Raw genomic sequence first — 17,279 nt, forward strand, 5'->3', positions numbered from 1 at the left:
GGGATGGATGTTGTTATGAAGCCTGCATGAACAGACGGCTTACACTTATTGGAGCAAACAAATACTGTGTTATGTCAGTGTGGCTCCTGCTGGAGCTCTGCACAAACACATGAGCGTGACAGCACAGGCTGTGGCTGAAGCCACCGCTTTTGCATGGCTCTGGCCAAAGGCTACACCAACAACCTGTGAGTTCAAAGAGCTCCCCGTGCATGCTAAGTTTGGGCAATGCTTTTCTTTGAGGCCCTCAGCCCATCTGTAAAAAGGCCGAGCATCACTGCTCTATATAGTGCATATTACTCACTTAGAACCATACCTATGTATCACTTTGAAAAAGGAGACATTTTCTACAGACAGATGCACTGGCATCTAAATCATGGACAGAAATTAAGCAAAATATTACAAATTCAAACATAACCTTTTATTAAACACTGCAATTTCTAGCCCATCATCAACCACAAACAAGAGCTAGACTTATGCACTGGACAACGTTAAGTAACTTGTCATTCATACACAATCACCAGCAATGGACTCTTGCCTTCTTTCAAAATACACAGACACAAGTACAGGCCAAACTAGGTTACATACACAGGTAGTGTTATTCATGTGAAATAAAATAATTTTTAAAAGACAAAAAGTTCTGTCATCACAGACATTAGCTTAAAGGGGGAGGGAGGCGCAAATGAAACTTGCCAGTATTACACATTCATTAAAATATTTAATTACACATTGCACAGAGAAGGGAAGGAAAATTGAAAACAACATCAACAGTAGCCCAAGAAAATGATATCAAAGACAAAAATCCTCTATGAATCAAGGCGAGACTTTTTCTCCCTTATGCTGGTATCACTTCCTTTCCTTTTCTGGGAAATGGCAGATTCTTTGGGGACAGAGGCCTCAGTTTGGTTCACTTCTTCACTCAGAGTTTTGGAAGCCTGTATAGCGTGAGCGATAAAAAAAAGTAATTTTAAAAATTAGTTATTTTTCTAACATTTACAGTCAGTTGGAAGATGTTTACCATACCAGGTCCATGCACCTCCTGGAGACACCACAGGACTAGCATCTCCTTCCGAGAAAAAACAGTGCCATGGTCTAGTACTGGGTTCATGAAAGGATCCCAAAGCATTTTATACAGAGTAATTGCGGAAATGTAATCAGTCCCGAGGTCGAATGCAACTATTCAATGCTGCTGAATAGCACTCTAGGAATTTTCAGAAGAGAAAGCCAAATACTATATCCAACTGCAATGATAGAGAGACTTGCTTCCAGAATAAAATTAGAAATTAACAAAATAATTTCTCTCTCTCTCTCCAATTAAAAAAAACGCTCATGGCAGGTTTTATCAAATCACAAGTGGGAAAGGATATTATTTTAGGCTTTATCTCCTGCAACAAAACATCCATGCTACCCATCTCTACAATGGCATACTGGTTCAATACTGAAAATTACCTGTTGCATTCAACAAAGCATAGTTGCTGCAGGACATTATGTGAGGAAGTCTCCCATCCAAATACTGACCAAAACTGAGCCTGCTTGGCTTGAGACAGCACTTCCAAATTATTAAGACCTGAGCCTGACATCCCCCAGCCTTTATGAAAATGAACTTGCCATTCAAGCCAACTCTCCAGTTCTTAAAGGCCTTCTACTCAAAATGAGCAGTTGGCTTAGGTGAAATATGTAACAGAGCTGGATAACTGGAAAAAATAATTCCAGAAACAGAAACAATTGCAAAGGTATCAAAAGAGAACCAGATTTTTGTTTTCTCCCTATGTTTTTCCCCACTGAAAGCAATAAAATGAATTGTTCCCAAAGTATTTACCTCCCTCCCATCCATGCATTTTCCATTTTTCTAATTTTCCAAAACAGTCAAAAGTTGGGAAAGTTCCAGAATGGCAGAAGGGAAATGAAACTCTGGCACCAACTTTTCCCATGTTGAGGAAGTTTGAAAATGTAATGAAGTGAAACAACAAAACGCTGGATGCTCACTGTGTTTTACCCACTCGTCGTAATAAAGGAGAGAAAACCAACAACAAAAAGTTTCCCATCAAGTGTTTGCAGTCAGTTTTGGATGGACTTTCCCTGCAATGTTTTATTTGTTCTAACCCTCTCCTTTCACTTCTCCCAGTTTTTGACCTGTTTCATTCTACACTTGTCCTTCTTCCCACTTCCTTTAATTTTTCTTTCCAGTTGGCTGACCCCCTCCTAAGCAAACCCACCCACATTTTTGGTGGTAGGGATTTTTTGGAACAAATATGACACTGACTGTCACCACACTGTTAACTCATCTGGTGCACTGTACACCTTCTCCCAAGCGGTGTCCATCTTGTCTTCAGACTATAAGCTGTTGGGGCAGGGTATGTCTTTTAATTTGTGTGTGCACAGGATTTTAGAGCCCTTTTGTGGGGAGTCCTCAGGCATTGCCATAACAAACATGTTTAAACAACAACAATCCAAATTTTAGGAAATATGTTTTTTTCCAAAAAAAACAAAGTGAAAATTTCAGTTAAAAAAAGAAAGCATGTGTTTAGTTCTGAATTTTCCTATTAACAAAAGTTGGCCAGCTCTAACACTGTTATTTAATGTATCGCTGGCACTGGATTTATCATTCAGGTCAAAACTGTCCTACTTCTAAGTGACTGGGGATCAAACCCTCCATGGGCTGCACTGGTAGGTCTGCATGTCCACAGGCTATACCAGAGAGACTTATGGACCCCCTAGGCCACCCAGATGCCCTTCATGCATCTGCCCTCTCCCCCATACCCCAATGAGTGCAGGCCCCATTCCCCCTGATGCACCACATGCCTGTGTGACACCCACCTCACCCTCAGCTCCCAGCATGGCATTGCTATGACCCATCCCCTGGTTGGGGACAAGAAGTGGGAAGTAGAAAAGGGAGGGGGAGTCCAGAGACTCCAGCTGCTGCTGCTGCCACCAGAGGAAGGTGGGGAGGAAGGGGATGACAACAAGCCACTGCTAACTGGACAGCCCTGACTCAAATGAGTGGAGCAGCTCACACTGCAGAGCTATTATGAAGGTGTGAAGGTGACTGGTTTAATCAGACAGCACCACATCTCAACTGCTTATTCCATATCCATAACAGGTTAATTTACTCTTTTATCCCAAGACTCCAGGGAAAACTCACTGCATTGGGTAGACAGTGCTCAAGAAACAAGTCAGATATGGATTGTGAATTTGGCTGAAGCCTACAGACTGCACCCCCCCCTTGTTGCAGAAGTTGGGAAGTGTGTAGCAGGTGATACACCTGATGGCAGAAAGAAAAGGATGTTCTTGGGATTAACACAGCTTAATGCCAAACTGGAAAAATAAATTATATCCCTGCCCATCTGAAAAATCTGTGATGCAGGCAAGTCACGTCAAACTACCATTTTCAGCATCAGTTAACCCTGTGTTCTTTACTTTCAAAAAGTCCACTTTGAGATTTGAGAGCCAAAGCTGCAGAAGTGCTGAATGCTTGTAGCTTCAAATGAAATCAATGGGAACTGTGGCCTGAACTCATGAAGTGTTATAAAATGCTGAATGATGTGAAAATATAGGGCTCTAGGTCAGTGGTTCTCAACCTTTTAAGAATTGATATACCTCTCGGAAAATGCCAGCCTGACGAAGGGTTTTTGAACCCGAAAGCCTGCTTAATAACTATTCTCCAACCATTTGGGTTGGTCTAATAAAAGATATCAAATTCACACAAGGAACCTTGTCTGCCTATGTCCTTAGACCAACACCGCTACAACCTAAACCCCTGCAGCCATTAATTGTCACTTTTTCTTTTTGACTACTGAAAAATGATAGAGCAATTATTTTGTTGCAAAGAACACAAAATAGTTCACAAATAGGTCAGAATATTTTTAACACTATAGGTTCCCATTTGAAACCTTTGAGCTATTCTTGTGAATCCTGTTTGCACACCTAACAGTGCTAACACTGTGTGGCACCCTTGAAAGGATTTCAAGGCACCCCCGGGTGCTATGACACCCTGGCTGAGAATCACTGCTCTATGTATTTCAAACTGGACACTCAAAATTTGAGGACTTTAGACTATTTTGGCCACATCACTTTGCTTCAGTTCCCTATCTAATCAATACCTTCCTACCTAACCCATCGGAGTGTTGAAGGTAAGTTCAATAATGCCTATGAAGCACTCGGATCCTCTAGCAGCAAGCCCTCCAGAAAACTTCAAAAAGAAGTTATTTTTATGTTCAGCACAGGGTTGGGACTATGCACAGCAAGGCACAGAGAAATCTCACTGAAAGAAAATAAAAAGGTAAAAACTGAACAACCATTCATTGAATTCTATCCTGTGCAATGAGGGAGGGAAGGCTCCTGGGGAAAATAGTATGTGATCAAATAATTAAAGATTACCATAATGCACATACATAAAAGAGGTCCAGATTAAGACTACATAGGCAACATTAATTATAGTACTCCCTAATTTTCAAATACTTGCCTTGAAGCCTTAACGCTCTTTTAACATAGTTTTAGTACATAATAGAGGGATTAGAAGGCACGCAGGGAGTAGAGGCTAAAACCAGAAACTGAACTGAAAGTAGCTGGCTGGCAAGACTCAAGCAAAGCTAGCAGGGAGAGAAATACCTATGTAACATTGTATTCTATGTTCAGACCTGGCCAGTGATCCACGTACTTATAGCCTCTAGGCTCCGCTACTGCAATTCTCTGTACGTGGCAGTTAAACTAATGACATTAAACAAGCCTGTCACTGAGTCAGAATACAGCTAGCTGCTTACCTGGCAATACACATTGCCAGAAGTGCATCATCATGCAACTCTCTTTACTTTACTGGCATCCCACTGCTTAATGGATGCAAGTCTTGGCTCTCTGAGAGAGGCCTTCCAAGAGAGGGATCTCCTGGCCCTGAGTACTGCTAGGACAGTTACATCATGACATGTCCATCAGGCACAAGAGACACCTGTGCACAGGAGACAGAGCTTTCAAATGAAGAAAGCATGCCCTTCCCAAAAAGCTCAGTCCATATTAAATAAGAGACTTTAGAAAAAACAATGGCCACTGTGCAGGTAGAGAAGGAGAAAGCTTACATATAAGCAGGGATCCAGGTTTTCCATTTCCCACAGAAAAAATGGAGTAAAACGTGGATTTCCCCCTTTACCAGAGGAAACTGCAGATTTCTCATTTTAGCAGAGAAACCCATATATTTTGTAGTTTTGCAACAAGCCCTCTGCAGACTGGCAGAGTTCCAGCCTGCAAGGGGCTGCAAGGAAGCAGGGGGAGGGCAGTCAGGCTGCGGGTGCCATGTACATGCACAGCCACGGCTGCCAGGCAGCCTGCAGAGCAGCTCCTGCAGGTACGTGCTGGCGGGGATTGAGGCCCCCATAGGGAGAGAAGGAGTTGAGCAGGGTTGGCTGGGACTGCTGTCCAGCTGGATGGCGAATCCGGGTGCAATGTGCGGGAGCAAGGCCCTCGCGAGAAGTGGGACAGGGCCACGGGCGGCTCGTCCAGGGGGCGAAGCTGACTCCCCACTGCTGCGGGCCCAGGCTCCTGCCCTGCTGCCCTCCCCTGGGGCCTCCACAGCCCAGTGGGTGTGACCCAGCACTGCAGGGCACAGCAGGACCACTCAGGAAAGCTGCTTGCTGCTGTGAGCTCCGCACTGCCCTGGCAACACGTCCCCTGTGTGCAACACTGTGCCACCACTCCTGTGCACGCAGGGGAGACATCGCCAGGGCAGCGCGGAGCTCACAGCGGCAAGCAGCTTTCCTGCATGGCCCTGCTGTGCCCTGCAGCACCAGCTGCAGAGGCCCCCCCAAAGGGCAGCAGGCCGGGAGCCCAAGGGGGCAGCCCACCCTGTCCTATGTACAGATCTGGGGGGCACAGGTTCCCCTGCCCCACAAGTGTATGTGTAGCAGCAGGGAGCTGGCCCCACCCCCCTGCCTGAGCCCGCACCAGGCAAGCAGCCAGGGGAAACTGGGCTCCACTCCACTGCAGCAGTCGCCACCTCCTGCCAGGGGCAGGGGGCTGCAAAGCCAGGTCCCTGGCCCCATAGTCCTGTTAGCTGGGGGCTCCCCTCCAGCAGGGCTGAGGGAGCAGAGGCTGTGGGAGGTAGTGAGGTGTACCAGTAGAGCTGGGGAGGCCATGTGGGTGTAGGAAGTGGGGGGGAGTGAAGGGGACAAGCAGAGCAAGGGGGCTGTTCATTTTAATCACAGATTTGGGGGGGGGTTAAAAAAAAAAAAAAAAAAATCAAAAAAATCAAGGAATTTGCAATTTTTTAAATCAGGGAAAACCAGGATCCCTGCATATAAGTGACATAATGAAGCATACAGCTCAGAGCTCAAATCTGGATGCACAGGGCAGCACAGAGGTTCTTGATGGCAACAGGCAGAAATGGAGCATTCAGGAAAGTAGGGTTAATTGAGCACAGGATGCACAGTGGACCATTTTTGCTAGCTGGGGAGCCAAGTATGGTAAATTTAGAGAAATCAGACAATTATCAAGGATCCAGATGCCCCCTAGTGTTACAAGTGCAGCACACATTCCCAAACAAATGTGGTACTCCAGAAGCCCAGCTGCCTGTAAATCTTCAGGTGAACAGCCTACTCCTTTGTCCATATTGAGCACCCCTGAGGCACATGGGTAGTTCTTAAGGCAATCCATGATGCCTGGTATAAATCTGGGCAGACCCAGTGTCAGATCTCCTCTTTCAGAGCTAGATAGACATTAGATAGTGCTCAAGAGCAGCACCCACGCACTTCTCCAAATGCTGACATCAGAGAATGACTAGCGCCTCCTATGCCTGTGAATATTAGGTCAGTATGTTTGTAAGGACCATACAACATCTTGCTCTGGCTATGTAGCTACTGTGCTGTGACCTCTGATTGTTATTCTAATCTCCCTCATCTTACTATTCACTGTGCCCCTCCATCTATTTTTTTTTTTTTACTGTTATATACTTATATGGTCTCTGTTCTACTTGTTATCTATTACACCCATGTACATGTACAGCACCTAGCACAAAAGGGTCCTAAATCCCTGCTCTAGATTCTACTGCAGAGCAAGGAAAGCATGGGGGCCACCTTCTAGTAAATTAAAATGAACCTTTTCAGTGTGCTGGCAAAGGGATGTCATGAACATGTTAAGAGGACACGGTCCCACTTATATAGCTAGTATACAGTTATTTTAATATTTTACAGTAGGGCAGAATATTGGCCCAAAACAAACAGGAAGGGACATCGTTTGACCCCAGTGCTCTTTCCTGCCCATGGCAGGGGGTTGGACTTGGTGATCTCCTCAGGTCCCTTCCGACCCTACTAACTATGAAACTATCTTAACCAAGGGCATTGAGATAAACTGTATTTTAGAACTTAACCGTGGTCATTTTCATAAATCCATGCAGACTAAATATAAGGAATGAAAGGTCTTAGCTTAGCCTTATTTCCTTACCTATATTTTGAGAGCAAGGGTAAGTTTACCCAACCAGAAATGACAAGGATTTCTGAAGAAAAAAGCTAAATTCAGCAAGTTCAGCTTAGGGCACATTCAGAGCATTGGCAATCCAGGAGCTGTTATGGAAAGACAAAGAAGCTACCCCCAATTAGAGAGATCCTGAAAAAATTACTTGAAATACACATCCAGAACACACATTAGGGTTAACAGGAATGAGACAAGAAGGAATGGTCTGAAAATGACACTTGAATCTGCATCATTCACTATTACTTTGAATGGAGTGGCAAGACTGAACAAGCAAAGATTAATCTACAGCCGATAACTCGACAGTAAAGTCAAAGAGTCTTTTCTTACACTCTTTTGCTGGCTTGCGTACTTCTCAGTCCACTCTTTGGCATTTCTCAAGAACAGTGGTTTGTTGTATTTATATTCTGAGGACTAGAAATAAAGCACAAGACAAAAAAAAAGAGAAACTTCAATCATGGGTTAATGAATATTCCTCTTAATCAATACAGGAGAGAGAGCAAATGTATCATGTGATCTACATTCCAAAATACATGCACTAGCAAACACACAAGGGAGTTAGAAAAAAGCACGTACTATGTCTGCCATAAGAGGGTCATCAGGGTTTGGCTCAGTCATCAGCAATTGTATGGAGGTCAGCAATGTGGAGATGTTCAGGGAAGGCCTCCATGCACCCTTCACAGAAACAACAATAAAAGCAAAGTTAAACAGAAAGATAAGTGAACACTTGCTGACATGGAGAGAACCCATAATTTACTGTAGTGGTGTGAAGACCTCAGTGCAGTAGGCAAAATGGATACCGTCAGAAAAGATACAGCATCCAGTTTATACACTTGAGAGCTACTTAGTTGGGAATCAATTTTTCTTTCCCAACACAAGATTGTAGCCTTGCCTACAAAGAAAAAAGTCCTTCCAGGGTTGAACTGGATGTCACTCTGCTGGTTCAGTTCAGCTCCAGTGAATTTACTCAGTGGCTGCAGAGACATGGCACTCGTTCTGGTCACACACATAGATGGTGACACTTTACTGCGCAGCAAATTAGTCTACTGCATAGTAAAGCACACGTGTAGATGGGCCCAGCATGTGTTTAAGATAACGCAACACTTCCACGTCATCTTGTCCTCTATAAAATTATTAGATCAGCATCAAGATGTCATTTTAGAGGGACAATGAACTCCCAGCCTTTAAGCAGGACTGTTCAACTGGGGCCCTACAGGCCACATGCAGCCACAACTAACAGCCTACAGGCTCTCGCGCAGGCACCACCCCCAACTGTTTCTGCTACTGCTGCCATGACAGGGGATCTCCTGGTTCCCCCTCCCTTCTTCAACTTCTACTTCCTGCCCCTGACCCAGGGGGAAGGTTGAGTGGTGCCAGGGGGCCTATACAGCAGGTGGCCCAAGGCCACTTAAAAGCTGGATAGCCCTCCCTTGAAGTATTACAAAAGATAAAATAAGTATTTCCTAATGACAAACAATGGTGTATATTACATGACAGGCTTCATTATGGGTTTCCACATATATATTAAATAGTCTAAAAAGATTTCAAAGCAGACAGCAGAGTTGAGCATCCCGTAGCAACACTACTATTTCATAACACCGACTTACCTTAGGTGGTAATTTAAGAACATCCAGGCAAATCCTTCCAGCAGAGTCAATGTTTGGATGGTAAATAGGTGTCAAAAAGCAAATCTTTGGTGGTTCGAATGGGTATCTTTTAGGAAGAGGTATTAAAGAAATATTTTGCTTGAAATAAAACTTACTTAAAATTTGTTATAGTTCTGTTCTTTTGCCACATTGCAACAAATAATACTGCCACATGCCCTACCCAGCCATATGTCCTACCCAGGATCTGACTACACCAGGTAGTTTGTAGAAGAAGCAATCCCATCTCTGATCACTCAGTACAACACACCTGCCTCGATTGCTGCTAGTTTTGCTTCTGGCTCTCAGAGCACTGACTCCCTTTCTCTGGTTAGCCATTGCACTGCACCCTCATACTACTACTTACAGTAACACACGTAAGCTGCAATGGATAAAAAGAAATACAATGTCCAGACAGGTCCTATTCAAAAGTGTTCTAGGACAGCAAGACAAGGTTCCTTGGGTGAATTTGATATCTTTTATTAGACCAACCCAAATAGTTGGAGAATAGTTATTAAGCAAGCTTTCGAGTTCAAAAACCCTTCATCAGGCTAAGAAAGTTTCAGCAGCTGGTGTATGCTCTTCCAGCAAGATAATTTAAGAATCCTGCCTGCCAACATCTTTTAAAAAATGTTTTTGTTTCAGTATTAACATGCTCTTAAAGAGTTTAAAATCAATATATTAACAAATAAAAAATTAAAAATTCAGTGTCAGAAGCAGGGGGGCTAAACGCAAAAGGCCAGACTTGCAGTGTTACCCCAATGCTCCAGTCCTTCCAGTACACAGCACACCACCTGCTAATGTCTTACACAGACTAACTGTTTGAAAGGAAGGTGAACATGAAGTTTTTGCCTTACTGATCATGTTCCACTTTCCTGGATGATATCAACTATTTACCTTTCAGGGACAGTTATTTCCAAGTTGAAAATTCCCTTTTCATATGGTGTGCCTTCACCACCTAAAATTTCTTAAAGGACAAAAGAAGTTCGGAGTTAGGTATCTATAACATTCAAAATGTGTAAATCTCAACACCCTCTCCCACTTCCATAAAAAGTCACATGTTTGCTAGTCACTGCATCCCCTTCCCACCCTTACATAATTGTAATACTACCCGAGTCAGACAACAGAAGCAGACTTCATCACTTTGTCAGTAAATCTGTGATCTATCCCACCAGTACACACAGGCCCATGACTTTTTCAGGAGACTAAGCAAAGGTCCAACCTCTCCTTTAGTTGTTCAGTTGTGGAAGGGGAGGGGATAACCGTACTAGTTGTACTCAGCTAAACTGATGTTCTGTGCAGTATGGGATGAGGGAAGATTGTATAATCTCCTTTTGAGCTAACATAAGATTTATGCCTGTTCTCCAGGCCTGTCTCAACACTTGCTTGCTTCTCCAGCTTCAGAAGTCATCGTGTATTTTAACTTCTGAAGGCCAGAAAACTGTCAAGTTCCAGTCTGTAAGCATGATAAAATAACCATGATGAACCATCAGCCAACTGTAAAAGTCAACCGAACTAATGCTCAATTTCAGAATCAGAATTAAGAACTGTCCTAGAGCCTAAACATTTCCATAAGATGTTATGTTTAGTATCTCAGAATTAAAAAGTTAAAACCCCAATACTGCTCCAATGTATTGTATATTCTGGGACTCAGCGCCTGAAGAGAAATGACTTTGGAGGGACAAAGGCTATACTGTATTACACAAACAGAATTCACAGGGCCTTCCTCTTGACCAGAACCTGTGGGCATTTTTACATGTGCTCCCAAGTGGCACCAGGTGCTTTTAATTAGCGAACCACACTAATCAAAAGTGCCTGCGCATCATGTGCATCAGTGGCGCAGCACACCTCATCCACACTGAGAAAATGGCAGCGGCATGTTTTGAACCGAAGCACTTGGCATATTTTAGTTCAAAGTGCACCGCCACAATTTTCTCAGTGCGGAGGCGCACTGCATTGCTGATGCACAAGGCTGCCAGAGCACATCAATTTACATGCTCCGTGCTTTACTCGATTTCCAGCATGCCAGAGCAGGCTCCCCACACATAAGTGCCTTGTATTCCCAAGCCTCAAAGGGTATCTGCCATCTGTAACACCCATCTGCATGCCTGCGTACACAAATCCTTGAGCAGTATTGAAAAGCCAGCGTCAGAGCTCCAACCGAAGCTTAAAAAGCTTCAAGTGACAGATGTCTCTATGAGCTTAAAAGCAAGCATACCACAGAGTACCTGTTCCCCTTACTCCTTCTATTGTTCACACTCCCAAGCCACAAGCAACAGTGATCCAAATGATGAGGACATACCAAGAAGTGACGTTCCACAATACACGAGTGGATAAGAATTAAGCAAATATTTAACCAGTTCTGGGTAAATTCATCCCATATAAAAATCTACAAATTGTTATTTATTTATAATCTACGTATATATCTATCTCACTCATTAGACACGTCAGTGAGTCATGCCAATCAGTTCTGCCAAGACTCTACAGCAGTGGTTCCCAAACTTTTTTATACTGCGGGCCAGCAAACTCATTCAAATAATTTTGGCAGACCGGGTATAGAAACGATCTAATTTACATCTTTAAATTTAATTTTTAGGTGGAAGGGGGAGAGAGGTTTGCAAGGATCGGAGGCAGATCTCTCTGTCGTTCAGAGCTTCATCGCCCCTTTTCACAGAAGCACTCTTTCCAAAATAAAAACCCAGACCAATCCACTGAAATTTGCTTGATCATCTCTTAGCCCTTGCACTCAATACAGAAGGGACCAGCCACAGTCCAATTTCAGAACCTGAAGCTGCAGTCATTGGCCAAAGGAGGAGATCCTCGCCCAGCCAACCAGCATGGCGCGGCCTGGGCACAGAACTGTTGGCAGCAGTGGTTAAAGCTCTTGCCACGACCCGGCAGCCCAGTGGGTGGGAGCCTCCGCTCGAGAGCCCAGCAGCACCCCCACTGGCCTGGCCCGGCTGTGAGGTGGGGTGCCGCTAGGACCGGCCACCACTGCTTCTCCCCGCGGCGGCATGGCACGGGGTACAAAGTCCAGGCCGCTTGGCAAAGCCGTAGCCATGTCCACCTCCATTGGCTCCGCTGCCAACCCCCGGTTTAGACTCTTTCCGCTGGAAATACGTACGAGCGCGCAGGTCGTCCGCCCGGCTTTTGTTCTGCCAACACGTGATGCCCGGGGGGGGCTCCGTGGTCAGCAACATAAGCTCCCTCTTCAGCCGCGAGGCCCTCTGCATGGTGCTGCAACGCAGCGCTTCCCCGCCGGCCGGCCGGCCGGCGCCGCCCTCCAGCAGCAACGGACGAGAAGCGCACGAGGGAGCGGCCCCAGGGAAGGGGGCCGGCGTGTCTCCGGGACGAGTCCCAGCCCGCGCCTCTCCGTGGAGCGACCGCCGCGCACGGAACCTCCGAGCGCCTCTTCCCGCCCGCCCGCCGATTGGCCAGAAGGAGCAAACAGCTGCAGAGCGCGCGTTCGAACCCAAAGGCCTGGGCGGCGATTGGAGGAGCCGTCGCAGAGCCCCACCCCCGGAAGCGGCGGGCGCTCTGCCCGCGAGGAGCACCGAGAGCTGTCACGCGCGGCGCGCCCCCTGCCGGCTCCGCGCCGCTCCTGTGTTCTGCCTGCAGAGATGCCGTGTGATGAGCCTCTGCCAAAAGCCGTGCTCGCCATCGCGTGTTTGGACAGTCGATGCAAAGCCCGGGCAGGTTCTCTCCCTCCTGGAAAAACCTCAGGCCAGTTGAAAGGACTGGTTCAAAACCTGCAGTGCAGTGAGCAGGGGATGTTCCCGCCGCACAGGACACTTAGACACCTGCGATGGATGGAGATCCCCGTTGGCCTTGGCCTGCCATGTGGCCATGCTGCTTTTTTTCTGACTTATATCGAATAGAAAGTGAGGGCTGGAAGGGGCCTCAGGAGGTTGCATCTATCCCAGCGGTTCTCAACCTTTTTTGTACCCATTGTGGACGCCGTGTGCCCCCCAAGGCTGGGGGGGGGGTTGCGGCAGGCGGCCGCAGCACTGTCGGTGGGGGGTGGGGGGGATGGTGAGTGGAGACTGCCCGCAGGCACCACCGGCAGTGTCAGCGGTGCCTTTTCACAGGGGTGCACCACCACACTCGAGTGCACATGCGCCTGTGTGCACCCCCTATGCATCGCCAATGGGACCCATTTCTAAACATGGGTGGCCAGTCCCAACCCAGTGCCCCTCACTCACTGCTCCCAGCCTCCGGTGTGTGAGGCAGGAGGGTCCCAAGCAGCCCCTGGCACGCTGGAACCCTGCCAGCCTGCAAGGGCTAAAGCTGCGTTTTCCCACGTTTTTCTCCTTTAAAGGAAAATCCATTTCTCAAGTTTCTTCACAACTCTTTCCTATATTCTCGCAACCCACTTTTGGGACCCAACCCACCAGTTGAGAAACACTGATCTAGTCCAACCCCTGCTCAAAGCAGGACCATCCCCAACTAGATCATCCCAGCCAAGGCTTTGTCAAGCTGGGTCTTAAAAACCCCCAAGGATGGGGCAGTTTGATATCTAGGACACAGGCAGGCATAATGAGCACTAGCTGTCTTTTACTGTATAAAATCCAAGGAACAAAACACACATGTGCGTCTGGTGCCTCCTGAGTCTGGGGGGGCACCTGCAGAAGCCAGCAGTGGCATCAATAGTAGGGACAGGGCTGGTGAGCACCCGCAGACAGCGGCAGCAGCAGGGACAGAGATGGCGAGCACCCGCAGACACCGCCAGCGGGGACGGCCCTGTCGGGAGGAGGAGAGGGGGCACGTGCCCCCCCATGCCTCCTTTACCAGTCACATATGCACTTAAAGAAATGTCTTTAATCCATAGGTGTGGAGCTCTCATTTTTTTGCTGGAGACAAATTGTTTGCATAAAAGGGCAGTGTTCTGGGGATTATTGTGTTACATAAACCCCAACACTTAGGGTAAAATCGTCTGCTGATTTTTTGAAAATCATCTCTGAGCTACCTAATACATGGATTAAGATGCTCCTGGCCACCTGCTGACCTAGAGACCCAAGAGTTTAAAATGTCAATTAGTGGTGATACTTTTCATTGGGATACATACTTACCTGGTGGGGTGCGATGGCTAGCAAAACTAGGAGCACAAAATCTACCTTAAAGTGTGCCATTTTAAAAGTTACATATGTAGGTAGATTATGTTTTCCTAAAAGTTAGGCTTAACTCATCAGGCCAGGCAGTGAGTTTCAATCACAAGAACATGTATTTAGTATTTTAAGACAATTTCCCAAAACAATGTCATGGCCAGTGTGGATGGGGGTCCTAAACAACAGACAGCATGCTTTTTAACATCTACTTTTTATTCCTGCTTCCTTGTGCAATCAAGGGCAGCGATGATGGCATTATCTTCGAACCAGACTAGATGGAGGCTTGTTCAACACTGTAAGGTTTAGGGCAAAAACCAAGGTGAAAGAGCTGGTTCTGAGAGATTTCCTGTTTGTGGATGACTACTTGGCTGCCCACAATGAATCTTTCCTGCAAAATCTCATGGGCAGTGTAACAGGAAACCAGCTCTGGTCCCTGTTCTGGCTGAGGAACGCTGTTGGGACAGGGCAGGGGATAAGTTTACCCCCAAAAATTCTGTGGGGTTGAACTGTTGCCAGAGCAGCCAGAGGAAAGGTCTGTGGGTTGGCCACATGTGGTCATGTGCCAATGGAGTAAGCCCTCATTGGTCTGTGGGAGTTCCAGCAGACTGGAAAGAAGGTGCTGGCATACTCAGACCCCTGGAGACAGGAATGCACGGCAAACAGAGAACATCATGCAAACCACATGGAGAGATAGAGCTGGATCTCTTCAGCTGTGGCACAGAGTCACGGTGGTGCTATCCACTAAGACTGGGAAGACTCGAAAGCAGACAGTCAGTAAGCAATATCAGGCTCACTGTAAAGTGGAGCGAAGAGGAACCAATTGTTGGAAAAAGGAAGCAGGGTTTTTCTGGGGGTAATGGATTAAGCATGTCCCCAGACTGCTGTTAAGATGGTACTGCAGTGTTATGAGCCTCACCCCTGATTAGAAAAGGGAGTAATCAATTGAATTTGTATACAGGATAGAGATGGAGAGGCTCAGGGATGGCTAACTGATGGTCAGGAAGTCAAAGGGAATCCACAGGATGCATTAATGGTTAATTAGGATGCTATGATTCAAGAGAGGCTGTCAGAACCATTGATAATGAATTGTTCTTCTACCAAGCCAGTGAGATGGTGGAGGCTCATGACCATTGATAAATCTTCAATTAAGGGAGACCATGGAATTAACTGGCAATTGATCACTCTTTCATGGATTAAGACAGTGTAATTCATTGATAGTTGATTACTCCTTTCAGAATTAAGAGAGACTGCAGAATTCATTGATGATGGAACCCTCTCCCATGAATCAGGAGGGACTATTAAATTCACTGATAAGTAATTGAATTTTCATGACATTGTGAAACAAATAGTCAGGAGCTGGTATTCTTGACTGGACCAAGAACTGATTGTGTCACACCAGGAGAGGCCCAAAAGATCCATTAGGTAGTGAGCCTGTAAGGAGTGTCTCTGGGCATATGGATGACAGCTAGATCATAAGGGGCTGATTGGGAGTGACTAACTGAGGGACACAGCGATCCCAAGTTAAGGCCACAGATTTGGAACACCTGGCCAGGAATAGTAAGGAGCAGGGTGTAGGGTTGAGAGGAGCCCTGTGAAGAGGACAGCCCTCAGTCAGGTGGATCTCTGCTCTTCTCTGATCAGCTAACCTCCCTTTTATTTCTTAACAAGGAGTGGCAGGCCAGAATGAAGGGAAAGGGAGGTGGAGACCTGGTAGACCTGGACAAAGAGTCGGTCCTTAGCACACCCTCCTACAGGTAGATTTTCTGAATCATGCAAAAGCTTCAGGTTGGCAATTAGTCTCAAGAAGACTGCGATCATGTACCAAGAAGTGAAAGAAACAATACCTGAGATTACTATGGAAAATAAATCTCTTGGTATCATTGACAGTTTTTGCTACTTGGGTTCTACAGTCAGCAGGAATCTTGACCTTCAGACTGAACTGACTAACAGAATTAGAAAATCAGCTAAGAATTTCAGGCTATTACAGAAACATGCATGGAATAACACCAAATTATCGGCTAAGGTGAAGATATGAATCTACAAGACTTGTATGCTGTCATCCCGTTTTATGGGAAGACAGAATACCAAACAGTGAAACTGAAGTGCACAGGACTGACACGCTTAGTCACCATTATCAAGAAAAAAAGGTTCCAGTGGATCAACCATATCAGGAGAATAGGAAAAGACCATATCCCCAAGAATATTTTGTATAGTGAGATTCAAGATGGCTCTAAAAAGCAGTGTCGCCCTCTATGGTGGTACCATGATGTTTGCGAAAATGATATAAAATTGTTCAATAACAATGTAGGAAGCTGGGGGGAGCGTGCAGAATCCTGTCCAATCTGGAGGGAACATCTGGCACTGGGTGGAACTCAACATGAAGTAACTTTCATCCAAAGGATGGAAGCAAAGTGAGAAAGAAGAAAGCAGCATGCTATTAATTTGGGCTCCAATTCAGACAGCACATGCTGTCTGTGAAACTTGTATAAAGCTGTGTTGCTCTCAAATTGGGCTTCTCAGCCACAAACAGATTCATTATCAGGGATCTTGGTTTTCTCTGTTTAAAAATCCCAAATTCTCTGATTAAAACCCTCCAAACCTGCATTTTCCATGATTAAAATGAAATAAATAGGTATCAGTTGAACACAATGTTTTACTGATATATTTACAATTTTAAAGCAGTTTGGACGCCTACAAGTACCTTAATTGTTATAATAAAATAAATTCTAAATACTTATATATTTTGGCATTTGATTTTGGTGTTTTTATTATAAAAAATCAGAGCTCCCTCTGCCCCCTTACTGGACATAGGTCCAGCTGTAGCTGTCATCCCCCTATTCCACCCCCACCACCCCCGCCCCGCTTTGGGGCAGTGAACAGCCCTGATATGCCCTGCCCTTGCCCCTCCCTCCTAAACCACAGCTCCCCCAGCCCAGTCAGTGCCCCTCACTCCTGACTCATTGCCCACTTACCTCCTTCTTTGTGTTCCTCGTGCTGTTACCAGAGTCAGCTTTTGGCTCCTTCCTAGAAAACTTCACGCTGTTTGCTATGATCAGCCTCTGTTCTTTCTTGGGAATCCTTA

At 45.8% G+C, this 17,279-nt stretch overlaps 1 protein-coding gene across 1 annotated transcript; it reads right to left on the reverse strand.

The window, feature by feature from the left end:
• Positions 1 to 396: 396 nt before the first annotated feature.
• Positions 397 to 12,546, reverse strand: UBE2T (ubiquitin conjugating enzyme E2 T). The gene is made up of 6 exons (XM_006266081.4): positions 12,217 to 12,546; positions 9,990 to 10,059; positions 9,057 to 9,162; positions 8,026 to 8,124; positions 7,780 to 7,863; positions 397 to 932 (listed from the first exon to the last, which is right to left on the reverse strand). Exons 1-6 carry the CDS (start codon positions 12,323 to 12,325, stop codon positions 804 to 806), a joined length of 597 nt encoding a protein of 198 aa, XP_006266143.1. The 5' UTR covers positions 12,326 to 12,546; the 3' UTR covers positions 397 to 803.
• Positions 12,547 to 17,279: the final 4,733 nt, after the last annotated feature.

The sequence above is a fragment of the Alligator mississippiensis genome, chromosome 14, assembly GCF_030867095.1.
Source record: "Alligator mississippiensis isolate rAllMis1 chromosome 14, rAllMis1, whole genome shotgun sequence".
Lineage (NCBI taxonomy): Eukaryota > Metazoa > Chordata > Crocodylia > Alligatoridae > Alligator > Alligator mississippiensis.